The sequence below is a fragment of the Epargyreus clarus genome, unplaced genomic scaffold (assembly GCF_041222505.1).
Source record: "Epargyreus clarus isolate Ecla_fem2 unplaced genomic scaffold, WU_Ecla_fem_2.2 ptg000005l, whole genome shotgun sequence".
NCBI classification, from domain to species: Eukaryota; Metazoa; Arthropoda; class Insecta; order Lepidoptera; family Hesperiidae; genus Epargyreus; species Epargyreus clarus.
This window is the reverse complement of record NW_027332213.1, coordinates 15857095-15883548: the sequence shown is the minus strand read 5'-3', so window position 1 is coordinate 15883548 and position 26454 is coordinate 15857095. Positions and strand designations below refer to the sequence as shown.

At 35.2% G+C, this 26454-nt stretch overlaps 1 protein-coding gene across 1 annotated transcript in view; it reads left to right on the top strand.

Annotated features, from left to right (window-relative positions):
- Positions 1 to 3640: 3640 nt before the first annotated feature.
- Positions 3641 to 26454, top strand: part of ChAT (Choline acetyltransferase) — a 73455-nt gene continuing 50641 nt past the window's right edge. The window contains exons 1-2 of the mRNA XM_073093740.1: positions 3641 to 3735; positions 5526 to 5722. Coding sequence (XP_072949841.1) covers positions 3641 to 3735; positions 5526 to 5722 — 292 coding nt within the window. The remainder of the gene's footprint in view (positions 3736 to 5525; positions 5723 to 26454) is intronic.

Below are 26454 nucleotides of genomic sequence, written 5' to 3'. Positions count from 1 at the left end.
TCAGGCTTTTACAACCTTGTAATCCGATCCGACCTTGACGTGCAAAGCACACATTTATATGATTTTCCACGAAGCGGTTTCCATTTTTAACAAAGGTTACATAATAAAATAATAGTATACTTTTCAATATTTCTCTGCATTCATATATTGAACAATTCATTTTACTACCCATATTCATATATTAAAAATAGAAAATATGTTATTGTATTAATAATAATGATTATTTGTAACACTGCCTGTATTGATGTAAATACCTAATATAGGTATTTTGACAAATAGTAAACTTTCCTACATTATGTCCCATGTTAGGTTCTCCTAACAGGCGTATTTTTTTTTTTTTTTTTTTTTTTATAATATAAGAGTAGCAGACGAGCATGCAGTCCACCTGATGGTAAGTGGCTACTGCCGCCCATGGACATCTGTAATCAACCCCAGATAGGATTAGATATTCCTACCTGAGGTCGGCCACAGATGCGCCGCTACCCCTGAGGACTAAGCTGGAACGCCTCGGAAAAGTCTGTCTCCCTTACCACACCCTTCAAACCGGAACACAGCAGCGCTTAACACTGCTGTTATTAGGTAGAAATAGGTGTGGCGGTGGTGCCGCCGGAGTCGAACCACAAAGGGTTCTACCACCTTTAAAACGTATCTGACTTATATAATTATATTATCCAATGCTGGTACCTAATTGTGGTTCTTTATTTAAAAGCTTTGATAGAAAAAAATAAGCTTACGGGTTATTTACTTTTAATTGGTCTACCACTAAATCCAAATAGGATCGGAGTCCCACTTGGTCATATATAAGACACTACTCTTGCTCCGTAGCTTTGCTGCTATCTTCGGTGGTACCGTCGACTAAATTGAATCGTCTTACATAAGTTGATACTTGGGCGATCGATTATAAGGTGATCCTCACACCCTACTAACCTGAACACTTAACACTTGAATCAAAAACTAACCCTTTAGATTATAATATTTCTAAACATTATTTAATGTTAAGTTAGTTCTTATAAGGTAAAGGTCGGGCATTTTCAGAATAAATGGTAGCTTCTTTAGTAAATTGATATCGCAACAAAATAAGGTATATTCACTATCTCAGGAAAGTAGAGATTTATGGATTAGTTCCACTGGGAACTGTAAACGATGAGCGACAAACATTTAATTATTAAAATCTTAGATATTAAAGTTTAAAAGGTTAAAAAACTCTTTATGATTAAACTTGGAAGGCACTACCGCCACACCTATTTTTACCTACTAACAGGGGTGTTAGCCGCTGCTGTGTTCCGGTTTGCAGGGTGTGGTCAGGGAGACAAACTTATTTATACTGGATGTTCTAACTTAGTCATCAGGGGTAGCAACAGATCTGTGGTCTCGATCAGGTAGTACTACAGTTCTATTGCGGGGTTAGTAATTGGCGGCAGTGGCCACACTTTCCTCTCCACAAAGTATTTCTGGTTATTCACCTGTATTATAATAATAATAATATTTTTTTAGTCACGGAATACATAGCAGCACACTCATGACTAAAAAAAAGAATCAAAACAAAACATAAACATTAAAAAAACAAGTTCTTATAATACTAGAAATATGTGTTAATATATATGGAGGGTACCCTCAGCAAATGCCATGGCAGTGCAAGCAAGGCGCTAATTTTCAGGGTAGACCGAAATAAAGGGACAAACATTTTACCATATTACCTATTACATATAGGTACTTATTTTTGCTTCATAACGACAGAATAACTCTTTTATATACTTTTCTGTTTGAAGAAGTTTTTAATACACTTACAACAATCTTACAATTTGTAGACTTATATTACAATTACCTTATATTACAGAAATAAAATACATAGGTAGTGTAATATTTGATATTTATAGTTATGAGGAAAGTTTTACCTGTTCACGATCCAATATTTTGTTGCAAAATGGCGTTATGTGTGCATAAATATTTTTTATATGTAGTCCATACATTATTAAGTCCTTGGTGTCTGTCCATGTCGCAAAGCTCTGTCTCTGGAACCGTAGTACGAGTAGATACACTTGAAACATTTACAGAGTATGTATAACGACGGCCGCTAGAATTTTTTTATTAAATAATAAGTTTCTGAAAATAAATGGGGGGTTCTATACGAAACCGATATTTTTTATTTCTGGGTAAAACACATATGTACCTATAAGAATTAGGTACAGATATATAAATGCCATCAAATACTTTAAGTACCTACTTTAAATAAATTTGAATACTATATAAATTTATATTTATGTTTTAAAATATCTTGATTTACCCTTGTCACCAAAGTAGCTAACCTAACCTAACCTCCATCACTAATGATAACATTTTCAACATTTCTACCACATTCATATTCATTTATTTGCACAATTTGAGCTGGAAATACAACCGTACAATGTTTCTCACATTTAGCTCCAGGGAAACATGCAAAATTTTAATTAAAATAAACACAATCTCACCGAGTTTAATAATAACATTACACATTGTAATTCAATGAATTATTTGCTTCACAATAATATTTATTGAAGTTGAATATGACAACAATTTAAAATGAAATGTTCAATAAATGACAATAAAATAAATTCAATTGTATAAATATTTGACTTACAATTAAATTGTTGGTCATGTCGATCCTTATATAAATCTATATATCTAAATTTAAAGTAAAAGTTAAACAATCCTTGAAAAATGTATAATACCTTGTAATATGTAACTATAAAAACAACTGTTCAAACGTGTATTTATATATATATATATATATTGTTAATACATACATATATATATTCCGTTAATAATAAAAATGTACCTTAAGATCCAATTCAGTATTTAAAAACTTGTCTAATGTATTTGATTACACTAGTTGATGGCACTCAAAGTAAATAATATATGTCCAGACTGTCTTTGTCCAAAATAAAACAAATTTTTTTTCTAAACTTATGTTTTATCGTGGCCACTAGAACAGCTATCTAAATAAAGCTCTGCCTCTACAAATTGAAAGCAGACTTATCCTATCTAAGAGAAATTGGAATTACACGCTGTGAATACAATTGTTTTCCGAAGGCTTATATTGTATTTCAAGAGGTTATTCTGTCTTTGAAGAGAATAAAATCTCTTAGATGTCTATTGACAACCCGCATGGGTAGAGTTGTCACATGGGGAGAGACATGCAGAGGGTTCAGGGTTCGATCCCCGGCTGGACATTAGGATGATGACTTTAGATTACAGTTTTATGACTGTGTGTTTATCTGTTGGTGTTTGTCAAGACATTACGACTAGGGAATCCTACTATGAAACTACTAAAGTCGAAAGCATCATAAATAGTGTAATCATACAAATACACTATTTAATAATAGTAATACTGATTAAAAGAAATACATAAAGACGATAAAATCATTATAAATGTGTTTAAATGTATGCCCTCGAAATATTTGATAGCACGGATCGCCGGGGCTGGAGGAAGATGGATGCTCGCCCGATATCGACCCTCTCTGCTATTCGCCGAAGGCTCTATTTTTAGTCATCGACCCATCTGCCTCCTATACCTACATGAAAATTTCAGGCGGCTCCTATTGGCTGGGCGGCGCTGACGTCACAATGGACGCTCCACCAATGAGAGAGGGAGGCTTTGCGCATGCCGGCGGAGGCTTTCGAGGCGTTCGGGCGAGGGTATTCAGTCTGGGCCCGCGGATCCCAGGTGTGCCAAGCTCGCGCCAACGGAAACCAAAGGTCAATATTATTTTTTTAATCCGCCATCTTTTTTTGCTGTAATTTTGATGTGATTTATGCTTTTTATTCTTAGTGTGTTCTTTTCTGTGCTGTTCTGTAAAATTTTTAGTATTATGTAATCGGTGGTATTGTTATGTAAATGTGATTGCGTAATCGTGTGTGAGCGAGAAGGTAGATGTTTGGGTGTGGGAGTGAAAGGGATAGATGGCTTGGATTAGTGATTTTTCAGTTTAGGATGCTGAAATACTGCCAAGTGACTATATATTGGTAGTTTTTATAGCTATTTTTGTATTTTAGAATATTGTGGTTTTTTGTAATATACGGTTTTCTGTGTTATATATAAGCTTTTCAAAGTTAGTTTTGTTGCAGTCGCGAGAACTTTAGTATTGATTTTCTCAACTATACATACTGCAGCGCACTCGAAATAAATTTTACGTATATACATATCTGACATGCTACATTGATGTTGATTAAAATAATTTCGGCGTAAATTTGTGTAAAAAGCTCTTTAAATAGATAAAAGTTTAAATAAATAAAGTAATAAGCCATTCTATAAATAAAATCTTAAGTTTAAATAAATGAGAATAGAATCAATCGAAATTGATAAAATACGTATGTGTCTGTTAAATAGTTCTAATGTAGTTGAAATAGTTCAAGTTTACTATTTCTTATGTGAATTCTGTATTTCGGCTGAAGGGTGAGGAGGAGGATGGATGGAGGGGATCTTAGTCAGTAGGAGTGGCAACTAATCTTTCATCGAGTTTAAGTAAAGCCTTTGGAGTCTTTGGAAGTTAGTTACAGAAGTCGCGATGGGCGGCAGTAACCACTTACCATCAGGTGGACTCCATGCACGCACTACTTTCATCTCATTAAAATAATAATTCCTAAAAAAAGAGTCTTAAGGCGTTAGGTGAAAACTATGAAACTTTGAAAATTTTAACCAACGTACACGAAAATATTTAGTAGGAATGATTTTTCTTCTTTTTAATTCTCACGCACAATTAAGAAAAAAGAATTACGTCTCAAGTGACGGGCCGTCGGATGTGTGCCGCCGGAAGTCGCTTTTCGACTCTTCCGGCCGCCATCTTGCCGACGGAAACCGACGCGGTTACGACTTCCGGTTCTTTTATACGTAAATGTACCCTTTGTGCTGCAATTGAAAATTCCTTTGTATTTTTTTCTATAAATACGTTAATAAGTTTCATGAATACTTACTACGGAATTTAAGAAAAAAGTCGTTAAGAATAAAGTCTTATAAGATGTGGCTTAGAATATAGAATTTATCTAGAGAATTCTCTAGAATTATCTAGAGAGAGACTCTTTAATTGGATGGATTCAGTCTTCTTCTAATCAGGCGCTCAAATAGAGTTAGTAATTTTTACTTTAAAGTGGACTTAATAGGACCAAGGAGGAATTAGAAAAAAGGTCGAAAAAAGATGCTCCATCTCAACTTGTATGTATAGCTCGAATGAGTATGTCTTGTGTGTCGTGTCTATATGTGTGAAGAGTATATGTGTGTTTGTCAGTATACCGTTTATAAGTGCTTACTATAATTATTTTTGTTTTTGATATCAGTGTAATACAACATTTTAACTGAATAGTATTCCGCTTGTTACAGACGAAACACCGGCGCACCATGATCAAGCACTGAGCCCAAAAGTCCTTCAAAACCGATACATATCAAAAATGCACTGACTTAGCTCTAAAACTAGAAATAACAGTATACATTAGAATATTGGCTGAATAGAAACTAAGTCTATAGAATAGAATTCGAAAATTTAAAAAGTAAGTGACGTTCGATTTGTCACCGCGCGTGGGGCAGTCGCCCCGTGGGGCTTGATCGTGGAGGACGAGGGGGGAGCGCTGCTCGGGCGGCTGCAGGGCGCGCTGCGGGGCAGCGCCGCAGCCGCTTCCCCGTCGCGAGTCGCGAGCTCCATCAAGGGCTACCTGAGCAACAAGGTCGGCTCACTCCAGCTCAGAGATACAGGTCAGTACGAGATACGAACAGACTTGTAATAACTATTGATGTTACCAACTATATAACCGCCTGGAAATCAGCGCCTGGAACAGCGGTATTTTCATATTACTGACAATGAAACATAATATCTATATTTTTGCGCATATTTTTAAACATTGGTATCGATCGAGCGTCAGAACCAAACGGTCCCATTGTTTCTACGCTAAAGGCAGTAACTATTTATTAATCTGTGCCAAAGGGTAAACATATTTCTGGACGTAAGGGATTAATGATATTGATAACTTTGATTTTGAAAGCATTTTGACATATATGGGAGATTTTAATTGCATCACCTATTTTTCGAGTTTACATTTGTTGGTTTTCAAGGAAACTCGCAATATTTGCCGTGATAGTCGCGTCTTCGTTTCGTATTTCGTTTGTTACAGACAGAAAAAAAATCTTTTTCGCGTAATTTGTTTTAAGATAACCTTTTGTTGTGGGGACATACACAAAAATAAATTCATAAATACGCTACGATATAAGATATCTGAACTTTATTTAGACATGTGCTTGACTGGGGGCCAAACCCGAAATCCTTTGCACGTTAACCAATCAACCATATGCGTTCATTCGTCTAATAGACTTACAAGGTAGTATTAAAACATATCAGTTCGCAAACAAAAGCCCTCCGAGCCCTTCAAATATCACTACCCTCAACAAACATTATTTATTCTAAAAACATCCCTATCCCTTCCTAATAGGGTGCTTATAAAAACATGACGGCGGTTGTTTGATGACGGCAAACGATGAGCAAATGTTAATAAAACAATGTTATTGAATAAAGAGGATGCTTGTGACGTCACTCTTCCAAAAGGAACAAGGAATATTTGTAATTATAAACTTTGAAGTTTATTATAATTAATATTGTTCTTTAGACTGAATGAAGCCTGATTAAAATTTCTTACTAAGTCTAAGGAAGGTATCACACGAGAGACAAACGTCGCTGATTGTTCTCGTATGTCGTTGTCTGTCGTCGGCCATAATAACCAAATGTCGGCAAATGTCGTCGACTGTTGTCGCCTGTTGTTAGCAACTTACGGTCAACTAACTAACTGTCGCTGACAACAAGTTTTTTTTTTTATAATATACGTGTAGGAGACGGGCATGTAGGGCACCTGATGGTAAGTGGCTACTGCCGCCCATGGACATCTGTAATCAACCCCAGTTAGGATTAGATATTCCTACGTGAGGTCGGACACAGATGCGTTGCTACCCCTGAGGACTAAGCTGGAACGCCTCGGAAAAATATGTCTTACAACACCCTTCAAACCAGAACACAGCAGCGCTTAACACTGCTGTTATGTGGCAGAAATAGGTGTGGTAGTGGTGCCGCCGGAGTCGAACCACAATGGGTTCTACCACCTTTAGAAGCTGCAGCAACAATCGTCGACTGTCGAGATGAACTGTTGCCCGTGTAGTAACTCCCTAAGACAAAGGTACTAAAATTATAAAGGAAAAACAGGTCTGAAAAGTTTCAGAGGACTAACATTGCTAATTAAAAGCAAACACGCATTTGTTAGAACAGGGAGGAGGAGGGAGGGAATTTTAGGAACCCTTCTCTTTACTTTTGGCACGAATTCAAAAATAATTTCAGACAGGAACATTTGGTTAAGTTACTTCGATTTTTATTCAGTAGCAGCTGTTCTGTATAATTGTACGAGTAGATGGTAGTTTGTATAGAGACGTTCAAAACATGATTAATGTAATAGAAATAAATGAAAAATAATGGCTTGTCCGTACTTTTGTGCATGGAAATGTGATGAACTGTTGTGTGTTTCATAAAGGTACATGAGGTACTGTTCCGAGGCATTTTAGCTTAGTCCTCAAGAGTAGCGGCCCATCTGTGGCCATCTTCAGGAAGAAATCTAATCTTATTTGGTATTGAGTACAGATGCCCATGGGCGGCAGTAGACACTTACGATCAGGTGGTTTGCACGCTCATCTGCTACTCCTATATTATAAGAAAATAGTAATCATAGTACGCATTTTCCATGAGTAAAATCTTTCTGGATAATTCAATTGCGTAATCCTCAGCCTTTGATGAATTTCTAGGAACTACGCCTTATGTTTATCCTTACCCACTGAAGCCAAATTGAATTTCGTAAATCCCAGATCCGAGAATCTTATTTCCATTAAATTATCCACTTTATTAGTCTTGCTTTCATCGAGAAAATGTAATTTACTTTAGAAATAAGTAAGAAGAAATCTTGCGGCGATACGCTTATTACTTTTAGCAAATATTGGGTCATTAGAGTGTTTTTCTAGTTTTGCTGATTTTATTAGAATAAATGTTGAATCATATATCTAGGTCAATCAGGATCAGAGGCAGCTACCAGAGTTTATTAGACATCTATCTACAACCTATTTCGATATAGATTATTGTTTGAATTAACTTAATCTGCCAATATTTTCTGTATCTACCGTGGGATTATTATTGGATCAAAGTTTGCTACAAAGTCTTGTAAATATTTGAAGAAATACAATAGAAGTCGTCAATCCATTACTGGGTTACAGCTGGGTACGGGTTCACGGTAGACTACTTTCACCTTCGGGAACTTCTGCTTTCTCTTCACAGAATTCCTGATATGGATGCAATGTTCTTTACAAAGACTCTATAAGGACGAATTACAATACAACCATTAACATTAATATTTAGTTTACTTTAGTTTATATTGTCGACTCCGAAAACTCCAAAGGAAACACAAACCTACCGCGTAACATACAACCACAAGCGCCAATCTTCAAAGGCGCTCGATAATTTGCTAACTCCGCTCGTTCTCCCTTGTTCTAATTGCGTCAATTACCTCCCTACAACCAACCGTCATTACGAAGCCAACAACAACTGTTATATCCCTGTAGTGACGAGTACAATGCTCGTTTTCATCCACTTACAAAATACAACTCTGTACTAAAGACGCAATGTTTGTTGCCAACGGGACTTGTGTAAGATTGTCGTGGTTGTTTGTAACGTCATCATTAGGCGGAGCACAATTCGGCAATTTCGTCTAATTTTTGGCGTAATTCGATAAGAAAGTTGTGGTAGCCTAATTGGGCTTTTAGCTAAAGGAGCGGAAACTTGCTTTATTTATAGTCTCTTCTCAGATAGATAATTTCGAGAGAGGTCTGAGAAAATACAGGCAACCTATTTACGAAGATGGTATTTATAATTTTAGATTAAGATGTCATAAAAGTTTCACATAGTAATGAAATTTAATGTTTGTGTAGTATTTAAAAAAGTTTGACATACTACAAAAACATCAAAAGTATAATTTTGTTTTAAATTTGTTTTGTACAGATCAGATCTATAAATGTGTTTTGCACATTTAAAACAAAATTACCAAAAAATATCAGAAGACATAATTATACCAAAATGAGATTCGAAAATGCAGAAATCGTTTATATAATTTTGGAAAGTACAGTTAATTTTCTAGAATTTGTATAATTTGTAATAACTGAATAACAAATATTTATATAAAAATAGAATAAAGACAGAAAATTCCCAAAGCTATAATACTTACCTAAACTTTTCTACGAACTTTCCAAGAACATACTCGTATTTCAAAAACGCAATCACGAACCTATTCTACTTCTATTAACTATACTCAGATCTATAAAACTTATAGTTCAGTGAAGCTATTAACTATTTCGCCCCTACCTCCCCTGTACACAATAACCATAAAGCTATAAAAACATTGTACCTGCGAATCGAAACCGAGGGGAGGTAGGGGTGGAACGCACCCCCGACCATGAATATTTGATCGCACCGCGGGCAAGAGTCGAAACTCTTGTAACATGCAAATACTGCTTTTGACAGACGGTGTGTTGTATAATTATTATTATATACGTTTTTCGTGTTCGTTTCAAGTCAAATTGTAATGTCGCTTTGTGGTAGACGAAATGGTAAATTGGTGGCAAATAATTCCTTTTCAAATGAAATTTTCAGTAGTTGCGCTCGCTTTTAGACATTAGCATTTTTGATACAAAACCAACAAAGCCAACTGCAAAAAAATTCAAAATCATTTATTTTCTTTACAAAATTATTTTTGAACGTCAATAATTTACGGCTTCCAAAAGTGAGTTTTTATAGAGAAGAAGCGGCAAAAGATACTCTATAACACAAATATGTTTAAAAGATTCGTATACAATAACACTTATGGTAATGCGGCGCATGTGGAGCTGAAATTACTTTAGTCCCAAAATTTTATCACATATGAAGCCTTATAAGATTCTACATATAACATCGAACATTTTCTCACTTCCCCACACAATTATGGAGAATCACATGATTCGGCGAAAGATATTACTTTACAAGTATATCCCGCGGCATCGTTTCGAGTGGCACAGGCTGATATTTTATTCATGCCTGGAAATTGGGCACCAGATGCCCTCCAGCGGGAACCGTTCCTTTATCGATTTTCCAGACGTTGTTACTACCTCGTCTGTTTTGTGTTTACTTTGCAAAATTTCTTTGTACTTTCCTAGAGCTATGTTTTTGTAATGTACATTTCTGCGTATATTTGTTTTTGAAGTCTGCTGCTCTATCAAAATAATTTCTATAAATTACTTGGAAAATTGAATTTAATGAAACTAAATGTTCGCTTTTGTTTATTTATCATTAATCTTGGAATTTGGTAGTAAAAGTATTATATGATTACCATCTCATAATTCAATCATATTTACCAACACGCTATTGAAATGTGGTATTGTAATGGCAACTTCTTTTAATTTAATATACTCAACTCCACAACACGAATATCCATTAAAAAACAATCGACTATAAAAAGCTCCACTCAATCACGCCCTTCGGCACACAACAGAACTATCGAAGGCTATTAACAACGATTACAAGCACTCGACACGACTTGCCGCGTAACAATCGCGATTGTCGCGACTATCGATCGTCAGTCGCCAGTCGCCAGTCGCGTGCCCCCACTTGCTTTGACAACGCGTGACAAATGGATTTCCCAGGGTAACCAGCTGAGATATGTTCGTGCGGTGCACGTAATTGGGGTGTGCCGGGCGCAACTCTAGGCCCCCTTTGTTAGAATGTAAGTTTTTGTAACTGGAGACTTTGTTAGTTTATTTTTTGTTACTATTTTTAAAGTATACATTCGGTGTTTATTAAAATGATTCATTTTTTTACCTTCACATTGATCGTGTTCTATAAGAATACATCATAGTAAAGCTTTTCCAAAGTCTATGAGTAACATCGAAATAGAGATACAAAGAAAATCAGTACTTACCTCCTTATTCTAATGGTCGTACTTGCTTTAGTAGCCTTTTGCGCTGATGTGAATGCGCTGCTGGTTTTGGAACAGTCCGTCTGCGGTACTTTTAGGGCACTGGGTCACTTGACCTTTAATTTGTTCAGTCCATATGATTGTAAATGTTTCTTGAAGTATGTAGGTATAACGTTTCAACGACAAAATTCTTGATGAAGAATTTTAAAACCAAATCGCATTTACAACTTAATTAAGCCGATTAGATATCAGATTTTGATTAAGCCGTTAGACCCTCGAGTACCGAAATTACATGCGGAATAGAACTGCAGTCATACGAATTCTAATCACAGAGGGTAGTGGGTAATCAGCGCCCTCTGACCCGCCAGCTATTTATCCTGCCCGTAACTAACCGTTTCCGATGCGCTATTTTGCCCCAGTCTCCCCTCGTACAGTACCAAATAATTTAATACCCTACCCCTACAGCTTTATAGTTCGGACTGTTCGGAGTATTAGGGATGGCGATTCAAAGAAAGATCGATTCTTGAATCGATTCGAATCGAAGTGTGATAAATCGATTCATAAAAAATCGAGGCCAAAAGAATTGATTCTGCAAAAATCGATCTACGATCTTTTTAGCTAGAAAGGGCGAAGATAGCCAAAAGGTCGTCAGGACCAAATAAGCACTGAAATACGTATCCGGCTTGAAAAAAATGTTTATTAACATATTATTAATGTACAATTAACCCCAAAAAGATCGACTTACGATTTTTTAGGATGAAATATCGATTCACTGAATCGATCCATTACTAGAGATCGATTTAAATAATCGTCTATCTGTTACAAACGATCGATTCTTCGATTAATCGATTTCAGATCGCCATCCCTACGGAGTACAAAGGAATCCTAAGAGAAAAGGTTTTGTGTTTAAACAATGTTGAACGTTGTACCGTAAATATACAGTTGGAAATAGTCTGTCGGTGACGTCAGGTGTACATTTTCAAAGTGAGGCGCTCTTTGTTGGAAAATGCATTTGACACGGTATACAGAAAGGAAACTCCTTTGTGTCGTATTCAAAGGAAACTGAAATTGTTTTCGTAAAAGTGTAAATGAAAGAAAGGAAAGGGATTTTATGTAAGTCCCTTTTTTATATGAATGTAACTTTGTCGCCTTCAAAGCAATAGATTTAATTATACGCATTAAAAGCATTAAAAGATAATGTGTTTTTGAATAACAATAAAATTCAAATTACTTTTATTTCAAAACTGATTCCTATACATTTTTTTTAACCTCAATTTACTTAAATCGCTTCGGAAGTTTTAATGAAGGAGCTCTATATTAAAATACTCGTACTTCCAGATTGCGCAGCCTTATAGCTACCTATGTGCATGTGTTATCACGCATACGTGTGCGTGTGTCGTTAAGGAGTGTTTCAATTTCCTGAACGTCAATCAAAATTTTCGTAATTTCAATGTTTCATAACTCACGCTAACAAGTTCCTGTGACCTATTTGCTGACCTTGTGGTCAAAATGTTACCTAACTTAAAATAGTGGCTTTAAGGGCAAGAAATGACATATAAGCGATTAGGTCTTAGTGTGAGCCAAGGACCAAGTGTCACTTTAGCTCCTAATGTGCTTCTAATGGGTTTTTAATTCCTACTATGAACACTGAGGCTTTTCTATTTATGTCTTCTACAAGTAGAAGTCCCTATATCATGGGTGTCACATAAAAATCTAGACTGAATTCAGAAAGTTAACTAATTGTTATGCGGTATAACTACGAGGTATAGTTCGACACGGGAGGTACATCTATAGCTATTTCTAGACTTTATAATTTCCTACCTCTCGGTGAAGGAGTAGACGCTGGCTAGTAGATACTGGTTAAAGGGTAGGAAGCTAACTGGCTTATGCATGGGACGATTATTCCATTCCTCTAGAGTGGAGACGCGTCAGAAACGGAGGAGGCCTGAGGCTGATTCTACCACCCTGGTTCAATGCGATCCCTTTAAGATCTTACATTTACTGTAAAAACAAAAAAGTAATAATGAAATCAAACCTGACGCATAAAAAATTAAATTATCGCATTGTGTCACCGTGAAAAATTGTTCCCGACAATAATTGTCCCCTTGCAGGCAATTGACAAGACCAGAAACAATTTCATACATCCCCCATCCCCCAAGTGCATCCCCTTCCTGCTTCCTGCCCATTGTTGGCACGCACACCTTTGTTGGTACTGTGTTAGTTATGGTTAGCTCGGGGAAAATATTTTTAGCCAATATTTTTAGCTAAGTACTTTTCTATGTTCATGATGATATTTAAGTATTTGTTATTATATAGGGTGGTGTATATCTATCTTTATATAGGGTATGCACTGTGCACGTCCACAAAAGTTATCCACATATTTAAAATAATAATTAAATCTTATTATACTGAAGGTAATATATGTAGAATTTAAATAAAATATTCAAAGAGATTTATATTTTCTTTACAATACCGTGTTTTGAAATACTTATTTCATAAAAAATAACCAATGCAAAATTAAGAAATTAGTCTGGATTCAGAATCCTGATAATTATAAAAAGTAAATAAACAAAACTAAATGCGCTCATTCTTCAAATCATTAAAACTATATTACTTAACATTTTTCGCAAGATTATATCGCATAATAGTTTTATTGCAATACAAACAGCCTCTCATCGGAGGCGGCGAGGCAGAAGCAATACGTCAGAAGGGAATGAAGCATGACATCACATAATAACCGGGAGACCATTACGATAGGATACGATAATGGCCGCAAGATGTCGCCCTTCGCGATTCGTTTCTCATCGAGGGGAGAGTGGCATTTATTGTGATAGTCTAAATTATGTTTATGCTAAAGCTGAAATAACAGGTTTTATTATATTTAAGTAGCAAACGGTAGATCTGATGGTAAGTGGTCACTGCCCTGGATATATGTAACCAACTCCATATTTAACAGGGGTTCTATCTGAAGCCGACTGTAGATGCTTTGCCATTTATGAAGACTAAGATGTCGCCTCATATAAGTCAACTGGTATCCACACCTTTCCACAAAAATGCAAGAACTGCTTCAAGTTAGAAATAGGCGGTGGTACTTAAAAATATAATATCAATCTAAGCTTATATTTTTTATTACAACACGGTTATACCATTGCGGGATTTGGTAGAGGGGCGCAGGGCGTCAGGCGAGATGATTTGTGTGGATCGTGATAAGGCGGTGTGATAAGGGCGACGCTAATACGCCGCTCGTAGAACATGCGGCGAGGAAAATTGACCGAGATTCCCATCTTGGGGTCGCCGCGACCCCGATTCTACCAAACGACTCGTGTTTCCCGTGGTCGAAATATTTCTTTTTGTGGCCGGCTGTTAACCGTTGACGTTTATCGCTGAAACGATAAAGTGAACCAAACTGCCACTGGAAGACTTTTCCTCAATTTACTTCTTGAAAGCTTTGCGCAACTTACAACTGAATTGTTCACAGTTTTTCTTTGTGAAGCGCTAATAATATGTCTTAAAGTTTTAATGTAATGACTTTCCACATGTTGCCAAGAGATGGCTCCAGCACCATTTTTGAATCACGTTATTTAAGTCATCTAAAAATACCTATTAAATATTTTGTATGGCTACCCTACAGGCATGATCACCTCGCCTGGTGGGAGATCTTTATCTGCCGAATTCGTAACAGTTGCAATAATAATAACTCCAACGATAACCGTTTTTCACATTTTCGATTTATAAAAGACATATGATTACTATAAAAATATCATTTTCTTTAAAATTTCAACTAAAACACTGTCAGAGACCGTCGAGAAATCTCAGATTTTTAATAGACACGTCTTTTAAAAATCTGACATGAGTATCTTACATAAAATATATTTTTGTTAAAAAATTCTATGATAACATTGTAAAAACCGTCGAGAAATGACAGTTTTTTAAAAGACGTGTGATTATTTTACATAAATGAAATATATTTTTCTTTGAACAGTCAGCGAAAACGTGTACGTAACTGGAGCACATTGTATTAACCTGTCAAAGAGGATTCTCTAAAATAAAACCAAAAACAGAACAGTACGTGCACTAAAACGCTTCCTCGGCTGTCAGCACAAAGGCTTTACAAATGGCTAATAAAGAGAACAAAGTGCCCGACGTCCCCACAGCGAGGGCAGTGGGCGACCGGTGATAAATGGGACACTAGATTTAGATATATTTTAGGAACGGGGAATAGTGCTGAATATGTAGTACATGTGTAGGTAGAAGAAGAATTCAGTTATAGAGTCTTAAAAAACCTAAGAGATAATTTTAGACGTTTATATACAGCTATTTTATTAGAAGTTAAGATAAACATGGATAAACTAAATTAGGTTTGTATGCTGATATATTAAACGGTTCTTTGTATGTAAAACATACCTATAATGTTTTAGAATTTCATCATGTAATAAGTACATAAATGTATTTTTAGCGAAACGAAATTTAAGGTAGTATAACGTATTTTTGTCTTTTTTGTATCAAAATCGTGATACTTTCGAAAGGAGATATAGTAAAAACTATAATATATAAGATAATATAATATTATATAATATAAGATAATATATATGATAATATAAGGAAAATCAGAATAGCGAAATACACGTATCCTGAATGAAAGCTATCAAAACTCCGACATTAGAAGTTATATTTTCCTCACCGATTTTGTGCTTTCGCTGATAAACAAATTATAATAAAGAAAAGCGTCGAGAAATACCTTATCTTATCTACTTCTTCATAAAATTAAATAATTACTCTTACCGAATATCAACCTAAGTTATCAAGGAACTTAAAAAATAACATCTTGATAAATAATTCAACCCGGTATTAAAAAAGTCGAAATAACATTTATTTGCCGTTCTTGGAAAAAATCGGGCGCTTATAACGATTCCCGGAAAGCTCCCCTCATCAGTGCTTTGCTCCAGGGCACTTTTTCCATTACGGGAATGGAATTGAGCAGTGTTGTTCAACAATTCCGTTTTTCCGTCACGATAATGTCTTTTGTGGGGAAATAATCGATTCTAAGAAATAGGCGTTACTATTTATTTCAAAGATATGATAAAATGTTTTTATTAAACTAAATTAAATCAAGACTAAAGTTTTTTTATATACAAATAATTATCTTATTTAAATCTAAATTTTTTCAACTATTTTTTTAAATAAGTTTTTAAACGTAAAACTATATTTAACAATATAGTTTTTTCGTTTAAATATAGAAATATATGCTTAAGTTTAAGTTCTTATGTAAGTATAGTGTAATTTTCCCGGAATTCGTATATAAATAAATATCTATTTTTTTTCTATTTAGTATTAAATAACGTACAATGTGAAAATATGTTGCAAATATAAAAATGTACCATATTTTTAGATATAAATCCCGTACCACCATAAAAATAATGTATCTCTTAGGACACATTACCAACTTTTACACTTATCTACTTTATAAGACATCGTATTCTCTAAGAATATCGTAAACATAACATTTTAGCACCAACATATTACGTTACAAGTACACTCTGTCGTTATTTTCGCCAAACTACACATTTCTTCTCAAAATACATTAGAGTATAGCGATAACTTTCCTTAACGGTAGAGTATAAAGTATAAAATGGCTTAAGGATATTTTGCCGTCCCAAGAGAAACGGCTTTATTCACCCCCACTGCCTTCGTGTTCTGTTTTATGCAATTAAGGTAGTGTACCTTGTTTAGGGTTGTCTGATAAAGAAATTAATAAAAGTAATAAAAACGTAGCATTTGTTGTTATGAGGTTTTTTAGAAATAAACATTAGGTTTCATAATTACATTATGAGTGAAATATTAGTGAAATTAAAGTTCTTATAAGCAGGATACATATAATAATAATAAAAAAATGTAATGTTATAAAATTTGTCAAGATTGATCTTGCTAACATAATAGGTAGGAATATAATTTTAAAGTAAATTGTCACACGAGAGGATTTTTGACTTAGTTTAATAAGGCATTTTTAGTTGGCCAAAAGTATAGATAACATTTGATAAATTAGTTTATAACTATGTATTGCTTTATTTAAAAAGTATCTATACATAATTAAATCCGCAAAGAATACAATTCAGTACCGGTTTCTTTATTTAACTTATCTTTTCCTTCGTCAATTTTTCATTCGTACGTATTAAAAATCTTTCGTACTGTGAGCTTTTTTCGGAATATGAAAACTTATGGTCCAATTTTAACCACTGTCCGAACTGCCTCATTTAAATATTTGTGTTTACCTACTTTGACACCCCTATTTCGTCCTGTTAGTTCTCCCGAGCAAATTTAATGATCGCACGGCACGTTCTAATTAGTGGCGTGAATTAGATTGTCTTGCCGAGAAAAATGAGTTAAGGCTGGTGTATAAATGGACCCTAGGTTGTTGTGCGGTAGCTAGGTCGGGTCTTAATTTCTGTCTAGGGCTTTAATTAAGTGTACCTAATTATTTATTCTACGTACAGCGAATTAATTAAACGTATGATTTGATGCTGTATTATCCTTACATAGCTAGTAGAACTGTGTTCAAAACCCCTCAGCTCAGTTAGAAGGGGCCCGTGTCCAGCAGTGGGACAATAATGAATTAATGCTGATGAAAGGCATGAAATGTTCACATTGTTTGGTCTGCAAATAACTTAAATCTATTAACGATTATTAGAAGTCCATATATTTTAATTATGGACACAAAAAGCTTTTTAACAACATTATAACAGCTGAATATTTCATAGCAACTAAATAATTCCGCGCTGTTTTCAAAACTAACTTTAAGGCAATATATTTGAGCATTGTCAACCTTAATTTAACAGACAAAGTTAAAAAGCTATAAACAACAGTTAATAAGCAACGTTATAAAACAACTTTAGTTATGAAAACTAGAAATAACATAACGTTATAACTAGAAATAATATACCAGCAGTAAATTATTCTGTGCGAACAAAGCCTTTGTGGGTGAAACGGGGTGAACTGGCGCAATTATACATTTGAACAAACCGTATAAAAGCGACTCTATTCACTTATAGTTGTTTGCGAGAACAATGTTCGTCTAAACTGCTTAAAATTTAACAGAACAATAGCTAGAGGTTTGTTTTTGTGGAATTATTTACGGTATGTAGTTTTTTTATACTCGTCTAGCGGTATAACTAGCTACATAATTAGATTCTTAAATAAAATATAATCACTTACATTGTATTGTATTTGGTCGTTTAATTTGTTATTTTCGAAAATATGGTCATTTTATTTCATACTTCAATTGGCAACTAGTGACTGTTTACAAGTTTGGAATTTTATATTTACATTTACAAAATTATGGTATAGTTTAACATTAATAAATGAAAATTTTCTAATTGGTTAAACGTAAAACATTGTATTGAATATAGCAATGTTACTCAGCTAGTAAAGCTTGATGACTTAAAATGTTGGGTAATTCCTTATCCGAGATTTAGCCGCCATTTTGAGGCTATCACACAATCAGACCAATTGACAGAGCAACTCACAGGATTTGTAAGATAACACAAAACCACCATTCGCCGTCTTTTTATCAGTAAGTGCGGATAAGCGTACTTGTCAAGACAACGGGCAAACATTCAGATGGGATTACTGTTGACTTTGCCAACTTTCCTCGCGGTGCCTTTGTCCCCAACCTCCCCTCGGCCCCGAGGGACGCCGGCGATATAATCCAGTTTTGCCCATTCGCCCCTTGAAATGGAAAGTACACAAAACCAATTTCGTTTTGTTTCTTTTTGGCGTTTTTGCTTTGAGCTGTAGAACTGTTGGAATAATGGAAACAACTATACTTTATTGTACTTAATATTTACAGAATAGTTGTAGTATATTGTAATCCCGAAGTTGTAGTATTTTACATTACCATTAATATTATTCCTCCATATGAATCCATCTATCCAACATATAAGGCGACTTTCTTAGTTCTGCGGAGTGGAGGATTTAGGTAGAACCCTTTTATATTATGAATTTGAGTAGTGATGTGCATGGGCGGCTGTCACTCGGTTCCGGATTATGACTATGTTATACCTTGAGTAATTCACAATCTACACATGGGCCCTCCTATCCACAAGTAACCTAGTGCATTAGAATAATTCAATCTTGTAGATTTTTGTGCACTACCTGGTGCCCCCAATACCATAAGTAATTGTCCCATAAGCAATTGTTTAATCTGCCCCTGGGCTAAGCCGGAACGCCGCAGTGATCCAGCGGTTCTTGTTGAATATTTGAATATTATTAATAGTGCTATACACCTGGTGTAGATTTCCTCACACTTTTGTACTTACAAATGAAGGAGCCTAAAACCAATGCTAATTATCTTTTAATTTTAAAGTTAAAGTTATCTCTGATGAATTGAGAAAATTAAAGTTAAGTTGGCTTAACTTTAATTTTCTCAATTCATCTTCACAAAGCTTTCCAAAACACTACATAGCTGCATTGAAATTTGAAACAGCGTACGTGGATCAGAAGCTTCAAGTGTACTTCAGCGCCCTCTAGCGGAGAACAGACAAAGGTCAAGCGGCCCTCTGCCGTGCCCTATCGCCGCCAGCGTTGAGGGTGGCACGAGGGGGTGAAGTCAGTTATTTTAGCGCTAGAAAGTGCATGTAAAAAATTCAACAGTCAACACTTTTTTATGTTTATTTTTAGCAATGAACATGACGCTCATAGTATGGTCACTGCAGTTCTTAAAATGTCATCTTATAATGGTTCCATTCGTTCCATTAGCTTCGTAGCTATTATATGGAGTCCCTGTTTCTTGAGTGTTTTAGAAACATACAAACAGTCAGATCTAAATTCAGAATTCAGTTTCAAAATTCCATATAATTGATGTTATTGTTCAATTTCCTATACATGGCGAGGCTATCACATATTTTAATTGAATTACTGTTCCTTGAAATAAACTTCCACGTTTGTTCAGACCAGTGATAATCTTAGTGACATTTATTGGCCGGGCCCTAGTCTGCGTGATCTCTGAAAAGTATCCATAGCGTGGCATTAGATTTCTTAATGGGCGGCATGGGTTGGCGAAGAAAGAAAAGGAGATCAAGAATAAAGTCTCTATGTCGGCGAATATACGACACGTTCAAATTTCAAGGAAGCAACTCGAAATCGCAATGTCATTATCATCAAAGCGAGATGTAATTAAAACCTACGGTTGACGTGCAATCTGGCGCAGCGTGGAGTCGTCACCGACAGCGGTCGCGGTCCGGGCCTCCCGCTGGGCTTTGTGCTCTGACGCTCCCTCGTGTTTATAACTTTCTTTATGGTGGCTCTACATGCTCAAAAAGATAGTAGCCTTAAATTCTTACTGATCCTGAGACTTTTTTTCTAAGATTGAAGTAGCAAACGTGTTTGCAGTCCGCATGATTGTAAGTGATCACTACTGTCCATGGACATGAATAACCATTTTCCATATAGAAAAGGGGTTATTTCCGAAACCGATCGCGTTGCCATGCTTAAGAATAAAGATTAAGATTTTACTTTATCATTTTATGTTAATAATACACTTGCCTTCGACTATCTCATTCATATTCACACTCATTCTCCCACACATATGTTCATACTCCCTCACACGCGTTCACGTATCGCTCGCGCGCACACAGTGTTTTACAGGCTCCACAGAATACCAGCGTTGCAGGTGACTAAGCTTACCTGAAACATGAAGGCTGAGTGGAGACCCTGTTGGTCAAAAATGTTATAAATAAATAATTTTCTCTCTTTCTTACTTACTTATATAGAACTACATAATGGAACATTTATGCAGAATACAATTTAAGGTAATTGGTACATTTAACATGCATTTTGTCCATGCGTATTATCCGCCCATTACTATCCCATCATTGGAAATTGGTTCCCTAATTAAGGCCGCAGTATCTCCTAACAGCCAATGTCATTTTGAAAAAGTTTCTCTAAAAAAACCTAATCTATAAAGATTTTCATAAAACGTACGACAAGGTTTTAATAGAGTCTGTGTTAATATTAAGTAGCGAAAATATACTTAAGAGCATACATAACTCTCTGTGAAGTTTAACTGAAATATTATGCAAAAAGATTTACTTCTCATAATTGTGCTGGCAAATATCAAAATAGCGTCGTAAGCCTGACGTGCCTCAGCCGAGTATAAAAAATTCAGAACAAAGTTAATGTATCACTTTATTTCTGCCTGCATTTTCAACTTTACTACTATACGAATAAAGTCATTTTAACTCTTAGAGCAATAGTATCCGATTTTAAGCTTTATCGCTGTGTCATAAGGTTAAGGGTTGAAAAGCTGGTGTTGAGGTCAACCCTCACTCGGGGTGACGCGGCCCTCCGCCACCTCGCCCTCACCTGGCCTTTGAAGACGCCGCCTGCACACCTACACGACAACTTGGAATCGTCAAATTTAATTTAGTTTTTTTTATTTGTGTCACGAAAAATGTGTAACTTTTTACTTATGAATTTTTTTGTACTTAGAATTTTTTAATCTGCATCTGATAGATGTTCATGACTTTATGTTGGTGGTCGTTTAAATTTTGCAAACTAGGTAATATACGAATATTATGAGATTTTTTCTGAAGTTACTTGAATACGATTAAAGTGGAAATGCGTCTATGTTATGATTTCGCGTATGTCCTATAATTTGACACGTACGTCGACCTGTTTTGATTTTGTTTATATTGGTTAACACATAATATCCCGTTGTTGCTTACAGAACCCTCTAAGCATTTATCAGAAGGCTGGAAGGTTTCGCTACAAGCAAACTTCTTTACCTTTTCATTTGGAGCTTGAAATGACCTGAGTACATGATATATTACATTTAAATAAAAATAGACCGACGAGTTTTGAATAGATTTTAGGTATTTTATTCTATTTTTCGATAGATTTTGACCATTTCGTCGTGTAGGGGTGCCCAGCAGGGGGCACCGCTCCCATAGAAATTGCAATTTCATTTCGTTTTAATACGACTGTTTACCTTCAATATAATCCCGTTAGGGGTCCCGGGGGAGACGTAATTACAAATTTCATTCGCGTCTCGTATTTTTTTTACGACGCTAAAAGGATAATATTTTATCATTGAATCGATCCAATCAATAATAAGTGCTTAATAGTGAAATTGTCTTATCGCCTTTTGAGAAATTTCAATATAAGTTGAATTGTTTTGATTTAAAATATTTAGCATGTAGTTATCTATACTTAATATTATAAAGAGGAAAACTTTGTTTGTTTGTTTGATTGTAATGAATAGGCTCAAAACTACTACTACTGGACTGATTTTAAAAATTCTTTCACCATTCGAAAGCTAGATTATCCACGAGTAACATAGGCTATATTTTATATAAAATATATTTGATAAATATATTATAAAATATATTTGATAAATATATTTTGAGGCGGTACAAAGTTTGCCGGGTCAGCTAGTTATTTAATAAATTAAGAAATATATGTAAAAGTGAACAATATCACGCGGTTTGATAGACTTCACTTTTGAAAACTTTTGTGTTTTTTAACAGAACTCTTGCACTTGTTTTCAGTATGTAGTTTTCTTCACCGTTAGACCACCAATAGGTCTGAGATTTGAGCCTAAGCTCATTAGTTTAATACTCATGTATACATATTTATGTGGGAGCCGGGTATAACCGTATTCCCTTTGTAATTTTATCCAGGACTCGTGAGATTCGTAATTAGAAGGGCAACCACTCCACGTTCATTTAAACGTTCGAGGATGTTTGGGGAGAGTGGGGTGTCTGGTTACCGGTGTGTAAAACTTAGATATAACAATCTTAAGTTGTTAAAGAAATAGTTGTTAGTTCGTGTGTTCTCATGTGTTATTGTTTGTTGTATGGTTAAACATAGATTAGTAAAGATACTTCGCCGCCTTGAAATTGAATGAAGCCACAAACGGCTTATTAGTAAGTTCTTTTTTTGAATTCTTGACAAATAAAAACATTTTTAGAGAAAATTTACGAATAAACAACTAATACAACGTAATTAACATAATAAATAAATAATTATTTCAAATATTTTAGGGACATTTTAGCACGGAGACGTGGCAAAACTTTTTTACGCAACTATTTCTATTCTCAAAACTGGGTACATTTTCTTGTTAGGAGTGAGTAATCTTTACTAATCTATGTGTTACATCCTTACATTTTACATCCTTGTTAGGCGTGTATTCTCAAATTATCGGTGTCATCCAAAATAAATTTTAATATATTTAGATGTAAATCAAATTAGACCATTATAATTCTTAGAACAAAAAAAGAGTAGCCCATTCAATATGTTGAATAAAATATAATTATATCATATTAATTGCAATTATACTGTGTGTTCATATTAATTGCAATTACACTGAATAAAGTATTTCCTTTCTATATTATGATATTTACTTATTTACTGTGTCGTAATCTAAAATTTTGGCGCTCTATGAGCACTAAGTCAAAATGGGTCAGTGGAAAAAGTGGCGTCGTCACGCGACACTTCCGCTGCGGAGTGGCGGGTTGCTTCCCGAAATAGATTTGAGTGCAGGCTGTAGAAGTTCAAGGTTTTACTTTATACATGTTGATGGGTTTTTATTATATTATGTCAGTTAAAGAAAGTAAAGTTAAGTTTGTATTGTAATGGCAACGATAGCGCTACTGTGTTCTGGTTTGAAGGGTGGATGTAGTAAGGGACAGATTAACTTTGGAGCAATCATCTTAGTCCTCAGAACTGGCAACACGTCTGTGACCGGCTTCTGATAAAAACCTATTTTTTATGGAGTTGATACTAAATGTCAGCAGTGTCCGGTGTTCTGGTTTAAAAGTATGATAAAAGAGACATCCGAGGCGATTGAACTTAGTTCTCAGGGCAGCCGAGCCTGACGTTGGTCTCTAATCTTGGCTGTCAGTGGGCCACTGACTTGCCATGAGGTAGAACGCAAGCTCGCTTACTGCTTTAATATTATAAAAAAAATATATATACAAGTGGTTATTTGGTGGCTCTTTAGTGGAAAGGTGACGCCGATATTATACTTCTCACTATTTTTTAAAACAAATTCAATCCAAAAAAATTAGACAAAAACAACGTCAATTTTAAATAACGAACATCAATTTAACAAGCAATGCTTGAATAAACAAGAGCCCTTAGTACACTGCTCCCTTTTGTACCTAGTGAGGTTGTTAAAATGTTCCTCGCATCATTGACATTCAGGGCGGGCGGGCGGATTTTTCAGAACATTTTCCGCCCTAGCGCACTTGCTAACAGGCTCCACTACATTGGTTTCGTCCGAGACGGATAATTACGTGTTTTGGTTTTCAATCAATGCGGACGATAAATTGATATTTAAATATTTTACTCGATTACAGAGGGAAATTTTTTCGACCGTATGTTCATTATTTGGCACAGCCTTCAGTCTAAACTTCTAGACGGAATTTAACATATGAGATCCAGATATATCTCTTGTCCTTACCATATAATTATCGTTTTAAATACGTCTCCTGTGTACCCCAAAATCGACAAAAAAATTCGATAAAAAAATCGAAAAAAAATCGATAAAAAAATTGTTTCATGCTTTAGCATCCATGAGAAATATTTTTCTTAGTCACTTTTAAGAATACGGCAGAAACAAATGAAGTATGTTTCTGAATTCTTAAAAATTGTCATGAATGTTAAAAAAGTACGAGAGTAAACAGTGTTTTTTGACCATCACCAGTCAACGTGATAATATTAGATTCTACCCGATATTAACTATCCGTCGCATAAGAGGTACCGGTACCACCGTAATGCCTAGTTTTTTCACCATTTATTTATCCACATTTATGTAATCCCAAATCAAGGGAATAAAAAGATAAATGACCCGGGTCCTCACTAATGCTATTTAGAGAACTCAATTGTGTTTTGGGCTCATTGGTATTCAGGAGCGGTGCGTGATCTTTGCAGAAGATTTTCCGCCCTAACGAGGACTCTTGTTAAGGGCACCGAGGGCAACCCGCCGTGCTTGATAAAAAGGCTTTTTTGGAAAGTAGAAAAAATTTAGTCGTAAAAAGTTTGTGTTTGTATTCATTCTTTAATAAAATGTTATGATAATAATGTTGGAAATTTGACGTAACTTTCTTGTATTCTAAAGATGTTCTCTAAGGTTTGTCGTGTTCAGTTAAATAGTAATATTTTGCGTGAGGGAATCTCTTTGATTGTTTGACAGTTTTTTTTTATAATATAGGAGTAGCAGAAGAGCATGCAGTCCACCTGATGGTAAGTGGCTACTGCCGCCCATACACATCTGTAATCAACCCGAGATAGGATTAAATATTCCTACTGAGGTCGGCCACAGATGGGCCGCTACCCCTGAGGACTAAGCAGGAATGCCTCGGAAAATATGTCTCCCCTACCACGCCCTTCAAAACGGAACACAGCAGCACCTAACACTGCTGTTATTAGGCAGAATTCGGTGTGGCGGTGGTGCCGCCGGAGTCGAATCACAAAGGGTTCCACCTTCAAAATGATGATGATGATGAACTACAAAACGGATGAGTCTAGAAATATAAAATTTGAACTTTTCTCAATGACGTGGATGACTTCCAATAAAAGATTTCGGAAGTAAACCTTGCTCCTAAAATGGCAAAATTAAATTAAATTAAATTAAAACTTTGCTATTCAAAACAACTGCAGCTGAATTAAAAACTTATTTAATGTTGACTACATTTTTACTACAAAGTTAAGCATTTTTGTAGTAAAATAATATTTAAAAAAATCTAACATATTGTTACCCACTTCTTTCTAACAACGTATACATTGTGATGTAAATAACTTTCATTAGCGTCTTCATGCGTCGGTAGCGGTCGGCATCTATCTTCGTAGGAGATTACTCTCCCTAACAAGAAACCAAGCTAATATTCTGGGGCGGATTTCCAAGGCTTCATAAGATTACTTGGAGGATTTGGTCTTAATATAAAATATACAAAGCATTTTCCTGTAATCTGAGAACAGAGTGATTGGTATATAAAATCTCCTGGTTTATGATTTAAAATATATTTTGTGATGTTCTTTTATTAATAAAATTTAGGGGTTTAGTTTGAGGGGTGTGGTAAAGGAGAGACATTTGTATGATGTGTTCCAACTTGGTCCTCAGGGGTGACAACGTATTGGTAATTTTGGTAGAACTTAGCGAGGATTTTAATCCTATCTTTGGTTGATTACTGATATCCACAGGTGGGAGATTACCCTAATCATCAAGTTAAGTGCATGCTTGTCTGTTACTCCTATAAGAGATAAAAAATAAAATCATGAACTATCATGACTAAAAGAAGAATATTATTAATTATATTATTATTATTTTAGTCATATATTATAAAAGAAGAATATTCTAATTAATAATATTCTTCTTTTAGTCGTGCCATCTTTGGGTAGCGAATTGAAGTGAAAATTTATGAAGGTAAAAGACAACAAAAAAAGGACATCTTTTTTTATCAATAGAAG